This window comes from Tachysurus fulvidraco, chromosome 23, assembly GCF_022655615.1.
Source record: "Tachysurus fulvidraco isolate hzauxx_2018 chromosome 23, HZAU_PFXX_2.0, whole genome shotgun sequence".
NCBI classification, from domain to species: Eukaryota; Metazoa; Chordata; class Actinopteri; order Siluriformes; family Bagridae; genus Tachysurus; species Tachysurus fulvidraco.
Genome location: NC_062540.1, coordinates 22,051,425 through 22,061,349, shown reverse-complemented (window position 1 = coordinate 22,061,349; position 9,925 = coordinate 22,051,425). Strand labels below are relative to the sequence as shown.

At 41.5% G+C, this 9,925-nt stretch overlaps 1 protein-coding gene across 1 annotated transcript in view; it reads right to left on the bottom strand.

The window, feature by feature from the left end:
• Nucleotides 1–3,467: 3,467 nt before the first annotated feature.
• The window catches only part of si:ch211-236h17.3 (carbohydrate sulfotransferase 11), a 16,155-nt gene continuing 9,697 nt past the window's right edge, over nt 3,468–9,925 (bottom strand). Inside the window, exons 2-3 of the mRNA XM_027138070.2 lie at nt 8,106–8,182; nt 3,468–4,933 (exon numbers count right to left, since the gene is read on the bottom strand). Coding sequence (XP_026993871.1) covers nt 4,088–4,933; nt 8,106–8,182 — 923 coding nt within the window. The 3' untranslated portion in view covers nt 3,468–4,087. The remainder of the gene's footprint in view (nt 4,934–8,105; nt 8,183–9,925) is intronic.

The following is a 9,925-nucleotide window of genomic DNA, read 5'->3' as shown; positions in this document are numbered from 1 at the left end:
CATAGTGACTGGAAACATTTTACTGGCTAAAGGAAGTTATAAAGGAATGAATAATTAGCGCAGTGTGTTAGAGGAGTGTGTGAGCCACAAGGTGGCACCATAGGTCAAGATTTTAAACACAAAAAAAATGTAAAAAAAAAATAATAATTTTAATGCCACAGATTAATAATAACTCATGTGCTACAATTACAGCTCTATGGGCCTCAAGTGTCCTGGTGCTCAATAACACACACACACACACACAAACACACACACATACATAAATACACACAAACACACACCCAAACACACACACATAGATACACACACAAACACACATAGATACATACACACACAAATGCACACAAATTCACAAACACATAAACACACATAAATACACACAAACACGCGTAGATACACAGACACACAAATACACACAAACACATAAAAACACACAAACACATAAATACACACAAACACACATAGATACACACACACATAAATACACACATAAATACACACAAACACATAAATACACACAAACACATAAATACACACATAAATACACACAAATTCACACACACATACATAAATACACACAAACACACACACAGACAAACACACACACATACATAAATACACACAAACACACACACAGACAAACACAAACACACATAAATACACACAAACACACGTAGATACAGACAAACACAAATGCACACAAATGCACACAAATTCACACACACATACATAAATACACACACACACAGACAAACACAAACACACAGAAATACATAAATACACACACATAAATACACACAAACACATAAACACACATAAATACACACAAACACATAAACACACATAAATACACACAAACACATAAACACACATAAATACACACAAACACACGTTGATACACACACACAAACACACACAAATACATAAATACACACACATAAATACACACAAACACATAAACACACATAAATACACACAAATGCACACACACACAAGTGGATTTTTTAAATTCTCTTAATAAAAGAAAGTTTAGGAGCTGACGCTCGTTCGTTCCTCTGACAGGTTTAATACCAGACAAACCACCAGGATTTTATATTACAGTTTTTTTCAGTCGCTAACAAGCGTTTGTCCAAACATTTGTCACATTTGCAAAACTCTAAACACCATTAGCACAGCATCAGGCTTTTGTGGCCGGAACATTCACACATTTCATGTCATTTTCACACAATACGCAATCAGTGAACACATTTCCACAATGCTTACATTTCCTTAGACAAGCTGTACTGCACCTCCCAACAACATTATGGATTGTTCTTGTAATATTCACGAATGTTAACACACAACATCCCACAATAGCAACAACAATATTCCAAACCTTAGATACAGTATAAAACCTCTGCTTCTGCAATGATATCAGTTTAAATACAATAAATCTCAGCTGATAATAAACAGACGATTGAATAATTCACAAACAGCTGATTTATGTTGGGTGAATTGGGCCAATTACAGCTGATTACCAGTCTGACTTAGACTCAGTGGCAGGAGTTAAGTTTTTATTACTATAAAATGAGGACTTTGAGGATGTTTATGGAAACACAAACAGAAAAAGACAAACACTGTAATGTCTGGACTTGGAAGAGGAAGAGCAAGTGGCCCAGGGAGAAGACCAGCTCCAGGGAGAGGTGCAGTAAGAGGTGCAGTGAGAGGTGCAGTAGGAGGTGCAGGTGCAGTGAGAGGTGCAGTAAGAGGTGCAGTAAGAGGTGCAGGTGCAGTGAGAGGTTCCGTAAGAGGTGCAGTAGGAGGTGCAGTAGGAGGTGCAGGTGCAGTAGGAGGTGCAGGAAAAGGAGCAGGCCCAAGGAGAGGGCAAGGTAGAGGTGTAAGAATGCGTGGTGGTGGCATTCCAAGTGCTGCATGAACAGTAGTCAGAGATGAAATTCATGCCACTATCATTGACCATGTAATCAACCACGATCTCTCACTAAGAGAGGCTGGTGAAAGAGTGCAACCCAATTTGCGGCGGTCAAAGGTTGCCTCCATTACTCACATCTTTCAACAAACCAACAGGTAAGTATTGCATTTTTTTCTGCATGGAGGTGGAAGGTTTATGACCAGCAGCCACATGACCAGATGTCCCTCCTTGAAGACATGGATGCTGCAGGGACATCACAGTTAAAGATCGCCGAGGGTGGATCTGACATACCAAGCGATTTTAACTCAGGTGCATCTCCTTGGATGATATCAGATGTGATGTTGACGAGAACATGTGGCCAAACCCTGAAGATCGCAGGGATTAGATACATTACAGTAATTTTGTGCTATTTTAGTCCCCCCCCCCCCCTTCTTATCTGGGCTTTTTGCTGTTTTGTTTGTTGTTTTGTTTTTTCAGAATGCCTTATATATGATATTTTGTTCACTGTAAGCAATACTGTAAAACTTTTTCTGTTCTATTATATTGTGTTTCTACTGAACCTCCTTTAGTAAACAGTAAAGAAAAAAAATAACTGATTTGCTTTTTACTGGAATGCGTTTGAATGTGAACGTTACTGTACATGTGGACATACAGTTCCCAGCTAAGACATCTTGTGTAAAAGGTGGATCGCTTGTTACCTGAAACATAAAAGTCTGTGCAGTTTTTCTGATGTCAACAATAGCCAGTATTTTGAAACCTGCTGTACTTTGACTGACTGCATTTACCTTGTGAAGTGAAAACAAGTTATTGTTTGACAGAATAATTTCATTTTGAGTCAGATTTCCAGTGTTTCGGTAAAGTCAGTGTGTGCAGAGAAAGATGTGTTCTGTTTTAAATGGAGAGTCAGTATATATTTAACAAAATGTGTTTTTGAGAGGAAAATTATCAATTTGGCCGATTGTGTTTTGTAGGTGTGAGTCTGTGTTAAGAGTTTAGAAAAATTATCTTAAGTATAAGTAAGCGCTCGTTAGCGATTGAAAAAAACTGTAAAAAGAATTCCATACAGTTTATATCCATGCTACTGTACGCTGTGTGTAAAGGACTTTGACTTCCAGCTGTTTTACATGTGGATGTTTGTGTAGTAATTTATTTATTCATTTATGATTCCTTTCACAAAGCTGGAGTGATGACAGTAATGACACACGGCTCAATAACATAAACCCACTCACTCAGTGTCTTCACCTCCAACACCACCACCTCTGAACACAGATGACATCATTCACAGCTCATCATGACATCATCCAAAATGTAAAAATAATAAACACTCTAATGTAACAGAATTAATACTGGAGTTGTAATGGAGTCATTTCCAGTAACACTGAGATGAAGTGAAGTAACACAGTATAGAGAATGAAATGTTTCTCCTGTGCTGAGGAAGATTTTGGTTGTATTTCCAGCTGGAACTGAAGGCCAGAAGATATTAACACGTCCTCCGACTGCATGACTGAAGGAAACTGAAAAAAAAGCGATTAAAAATCTTTAAAGAATAAAGTACTCGGAAGTTTAACGGATTTTTAATAAATTAATGAATTTTGGTAGAAAGATCAGTCCAAGCTCCAGTCAGTCCACCATGAGCTCCAGCCCACATTCTCAGTTTGTTCTGCATTAAATGTAAATGCTAAGTGCCACTAAAGGAACTCAGAGTTAGATCTGTTTGTTTCCCTGGAACATCCAGGCCAGGTCAGAGGTTCTCCTGGTTCAGGAGGTAAAAGCTGCTTGTGGTTGTGAATCACTGCTCTGCCTTTAGGGGGCGCTGAGGTAAAAACAGCAACAATAAAGGAGGATTCACAGCTCCGAGTACAGACTTACGGTTCAATGTACAGTAAAGTTTACAATAAATACATAAAAACATAAATATATACTTTTTTGTTGGGCAGGAGATCACGCAATGTGGAAATCTGTCTCTCAGTCGCTAATGAAGATTCCTGCTCCAGTTAGTGAACACTTAGAGAACAAAGGCACTTTGCGGGAGTTCAGCTGGCACCGGATACAGCCAAAGGAATTACTGAGGCATTTTGGGAAGACGTGCAGGACGCCAGGAGTAATCAGTTCTCCAACGGTCTCTGAGAGCCGCTAGCAGCAGAGCCACAGAACAAATCTGTTTAAAATTCCCTCGTCTCATCTGAATTTCAGGTAGGTCGGCGTCGAGTAGTTAAAGAGCAGGAAGTCCATACGGTACAGATTGTAGAGCTTCTTCTGGTAAAAGGGGCTGATGTTTTTGAAGAATTTGGCCGCCATGCTCTCAGTGGTCCTGGTGCTTTTAGACGAAGCTGGAAACTCCACTTCTCCTTCTGCCCCAGCTATCTTTAGCACATAGCGTGAGTCCTGAGCCAGGCTCTCGTATTTTCCCACCACATCATAATGAATGAGGCAGGGGTGGCAGAGTGCATGTGCCCTCTCCCAGTGCTCGTTAAATGGCTCCTCGCGCTGAGTCCGCGGGTCCACCAGGTAGTACACAAACTCCTCAAACGAGACGTCGCTGCCATTCTCCAGCGCCTCAGGCCGAGGGTTAGCGCGGTGACGCTGCACTATCTTTGTGCCGTAGCGTTTGTGGAAGGCGGTGTTGTAGCTCCGTGTGAATTTGTTGCGATATGCAGAGACGAGTCTTTCGAAAGGATCTCGCACGAATATGAACTTCCGGTACTTCCGCAGACGGTAGTTAATCTCAGCCTTGGAGTACTCAGAGAGCGAGCGAAGCTTGCCTGGAGCATGGGCCTCGTGAGCAGGGATGGCGAGAGGATCGCGGTAGTGTCCGTCACCCGTCAGGACCATCAGCATTCGCTTCCAGTTGGTGCAAGCCACCTTGGGAACGTAGCAATAAAGCAGGTTATGTCGGTCGTCCACCAGCAGGTGGCGCAGATCCTCAGGGCTCAGGACACGACGCTTACGCGTGTAAGAGCGACATGCTTTATCCAGAAATGAGCGCCGAGTCTGCAGCATCGTCCCAACAGCAGCATGATCCCACTACGGAGATAAACACCATTAGAAATCAGAAATTATCGCACCACTGTATAGCGCCTCCTGCTGCTTAAAGGGGGAATCACAGCTTTATTCAAATCTGATTATCTTTCACGTCCTCACAACTGAGCTCATACTCAATCAACCACAAACCCCATAAAACAACATCTAAAAGGTGTTAAAGGCAAAGTGGGTGGGGTTAAACAGCTGCTGTGTGAGTGGGTGGAGATAACTGTGTACCAGATAAAAGAGGGAAAGAAAGAAGGAAACAAACGACAACAAACCAAAACAACTAAAACCAATAAACTGACAGCAGCCACAACACCTTTACCTGCACCTTCAGGAGAATAAATAAGGGTGGTGTAACATTCCTCAGGTCTCTTAAACACCACGCAGCTTTCTGGTTCTGTGTGAACTATAAAAATAATCAACCCAAACGTCTTGAGACTTTCGGATCATTTCTGTTGAGTAACAGCTACAAATCACTTACAGTTACATTGGTAGAGTGACAAAGTCTGAGTGTGTGTCTATTTGTGTGTGTGTCTATGTGTGTGTCTCTTTGTGTGTGTGTGTGTCTGTGTGTGTGTCTCTTTGTGTGTGTGTGTCTGTGTGTGTGTCTCTTTGTGTATGTGTGTCTATGTGTGTGTCTGTGTGTCTCTTTGTGTGTGTGTGTATGTGTCTCTTTGTGTGTGTGTGTGTGTGTGTGTGTGTGTGTGTCTGTGTCTCTGTGTGTGTGTGTGTGTGTTTGTGTGTGTATGTGTCTCTTTGTGTGTGTGTGTGTGTGTGTGTGTGTGTGTGTGTGTGTGTGTGTGTGTGTGTGTGTGTGTGTGTGTGTGTGTGTGTGTTCCCGTACACTCCTGGCCAAGTTCTCCTCAGATGTGACTTCTGCCAAGACTTCCTTCTACAAGGAAAGGTTTAAAGTTTCAGTACAAGACTTTCAGAAGCTCCACCTTCTTCATCCTCCCTGACTGCAGAAGACTTTGCTTCTTTCTACCAGGAGAAGATTGAGGAAATCTGCAGGACCTTCACTTCAGCCCCGACTGCACTTACATCTCAGAGTATGGATTCCCCTAAACCTTCGTGGTCACATTTCTCAACTGTGGCAGCAGAAGAGATTTTACAACTCATCCAGTCCTGCAATCCTACCACCTGCCCACTGGATCCACTCCCTACCACTATGCTCCAGACCATCTCACAAGACCTTCTGCCCTTCATCACCATAATTATCAATTGATCCCTAACATCTGGTCAGGTACCAACTACCTTCAAGAGAGCAAGGGTTATTCCTATCCTAAAGAAACCTGCTCTGGATCCATCAGACATCAGTAACTACAGACCGATATCACTTCTCTCATTTCTTTCTAAAATTCTTGAACGCATTGTCTATAATCACCTGTCTGTCTATCTCTCACAGAACAACCTCCATGATCCAAACAGTCTGGCTTTAAAGCAGCTCACTCTACAGAGACAGCCCTTTTGGATGTCTCTGAGAAGCTACATACTGCTAGATCAGTCAAACTGTCATCCGTCCTTATCCTCCTTGACCTTTCAGCAGCGTTTGATACGGTCAACCACAAGACTCTCTTATCCTCCCTCAAGAGTCTTGGGATTTGCGGATCAGCTTGGGAATGGTTCGCTTCCTACCTGGAAGGACGCTCATATCAAGTAACATGGAGGGGAGTGACATCTGCTCCACACAGACTCTCCACTGGTGTCCCACAGGGCTCAGTACTTGGTACTCTTCTTTTCTCCCTGTATACTCACTCTCTTGGGGAAGTTATTTCATCACATGGGTTCTCTTACCACTGCTATGCTGATGATACACAACTTATCTACTCTTTCCCACCCTCAGATGCCACAGCTTCTGATCGGATCTCAGCATGTCTGGCAGAAACTTCATCATGGATGACTGCTCATCAGTTAAAGCTCAATCCTAGTAAAACTGAACTGCTGATCATCAGGTGATTCATCCCCAGGTCATGACCTTACTATCTCCCTGCACAACGATCTGATCTCCCCTTCAGCCACAGCTCACACCCTTGGGGTAAACATGGACAATCAACTGTCCTTTTCCTCTCATGTCCCTAATGTGACTCGCTCATGTCGGTTTCTTCTCTACAACATTAGAAGGATTCGGCCATTTTCCCCACACAGACTGCTCAGGTACTTGTTCAGTCTCTTGTCATTTCTACACAGGATTACTGCAACACACAGCTGGCAGGTCTACATATGAATGCAATTCGTCCTCTGTAAATGACCCATAATGCAGCTGTGTGACTTGTCTTCAACCTGCCTAAGTTCTCCACACCACCACACTGCTGTGTTCCTCCACTGGCTCCTGTAGCTGAACACATCAGGTTTAAACACTGATGATTTCCTACAAAGCCAAAACCAGACCATCTCCCTCTTACCCCAAAGCCCTCATCACTCCTCACACTGCACCTCACACCCTCAGATCTACAGCACTGCCCCACCGGTCCCACCATCTCTCAGGGTAAGAGGGAAGTTTACTACAAGACTCTGTTCTGTTCTGCACCGAGGTGGTGGGATGAACTTCCCCTAAGGGTCCGGACAGCTGAGTCACTTGTTTTATTTTTTACCCAGCACTGGCAGAAGTGCGTCTGGCAGAAATGCCTTGCAGGTGTTTATTACCTGTGTGTACGTCACCTAGCATTAACTTCCTCCCTGTTCGTTGTATGTATTAAATAACAAATAAACAATAAAAAGTGTGTGAACAGAGTTAATGTATCCAGTGTTAGAGTCTTTAGCACCTTTGTAGGTCGCTCTCAATAAGGGTGTCTGTCAAATGATGTAAATCTGTGTGTGTGTGTGTGTGTGTGTGTGTGTGTGTGTGTGTGTGTGTGTCTGTGTGTGTGTGTGTCTGTGTGTGTGTACGTAAATGTACATGTGGAGTTTTTTTACACACTTTTCGCCAGCGTACATTTTCTCAGGGGAGCTGAAGATGTTCTGATGTTCTTCAGAGGGCAAACTGAGGGGTCTTTCAGGAATGTGGGTGGTTTGGGGTCTTATTTTCTTAAGAGCTATAAGATCATCATCTAAGACCAACATCTCAACAGTAAAGCTCTCGTTTTTTAATCTAAATACTAAATCTCTGTAGCTTTACACGGAGCTTTGTTCAGCTCAATAAATAAAAATCCTGGAACAGTTCTGGAATTACCTGATCTCCCTCAAACAGAGTCTGCAGGGGGGTTCTCCATGGTTTTACTGGGAAACCGGTTTTTCCCAAAAGGTATTCTGTTCACACACACACACACACACACACACACACATACACACACACACACACAGAGAGAGAGAGAGAAAACAAGCTGAGCAAACAGGTTAAAAAGAGAGAAAAGGTTAAATATTATCAGTTAGAGACTGAGGATCATTATTAAAGTTCATATATAATCAATTGTAAGATAATGCTTTATAATGCTTTATAATGCTTTATAATGTTTAAAATAATGATTTCTTCTCAACAGTGATGTGTGAATTTCCCCATTAATCTCTCGACTGATCCCTTGAGACTCTCATCTTTAACACAGAAATAAGCGGCAGAAATATTACAGGAAACTGAATCACTGAATCACTGACTCACTGAATCACTGACTCACTGAATCACTGCTGTATCGATTTAAACCCTTCTTTCCTGGGGTGCTCTCCGACACCGTATGGGGTAAACGTGTTTTACAAAGCTCTCCACGAATTTGTAATCACTTTAGCCAATTTACCTTCTAATCATCGAAACCCCAGTTTCTACTTCTGAACATCTGGAACAATGCAAAGACACAAAAGCAGAAATATTGAATACCGAAGAGGCGAAATCTACAGAAAACGTCGCCAACGGCAACAAATACAGACATTATGGAAACGATAACGATATTGAATGGCTCATTGCCGAAACTGGGACATGATAAAAATGTCTTCACACTTCACTAGATGCTCGACGAGCTTTTGACCAATTCGAACAGAAATATACGATTACAGCTCTAAAGAAATTTGGCTTTGGTCCAGAATTTATTAAATGGATTGAAATAATGTACGTGCATCCAGTTGTGTCTGTTATTACCGAGCAAGACAACTCAAAGTCATAAAGTATCACGTGGCACATGACAGCGATGCCCCCTGTCCCCTTGTCCCCCTGTCCCCTTGTCTTCCTTTTTATTTGCCATATCGATGGAACCACTGGCAGTGAGTATCAGTACAGAGCTTATAACGATAATGACCTGTCGTTACATTCCAAGATCTTTATATATGTTTCAAGCCTTTTTTTATTCCCCTTTATCTTTTTAAACAGCTAGAATCTATTATAACAAACTTTATTTGGGCCAATAAGCAAAGATTAATAAAAAAACATCTTAACAAACCCAGGGAGGCTTTGGGCTTCTAAACTTCACAATTTATTATGAAGCAGCGAATCTAAACACTTTAGTGTGGTGGAGAAAGATCCGTTTAGACAAAGACAGAATGGTGAGCAACAGAGGAAGCTGCTTGTAATAAGACGTCATTAATTGCCCTGCGTAACAGTCCCATTACAATAGACTTAAAGTCTTATAATATTAGTTATTTGTAATTCAGTTAGAGTTTGGAACTGTCACTTTAAGTCTGTCACAGACACTTTATACACTATTTACACACCAAACTGCACATGGACACTTTAAGGACAATCTTTTAAAAAACACACACATTTATGTATATTTATGTACATATGTTTTTTCCCCATCTATATTTTCATATTTTTATATAGTTTTCTTATATTTTTTTCTTATATAGTTTATACTTGTTATTCTTTTATTATTTTATTTCTTGCTTTTTTAATACTTTTTATATATCTTTTTTTATTCTTATACCAGACAGTTGCATAAAGCATTTCACTGCATATCGTACCCTGTATGTGTGTGTGTGTGTGTGTGTGTGTGTGTGTGTGTGTGTGTGTGTGTGTGTGTGTGTGTGTGTGTGTGTGTGTGTGTGTGTGTGACAAATACTATCTGATTT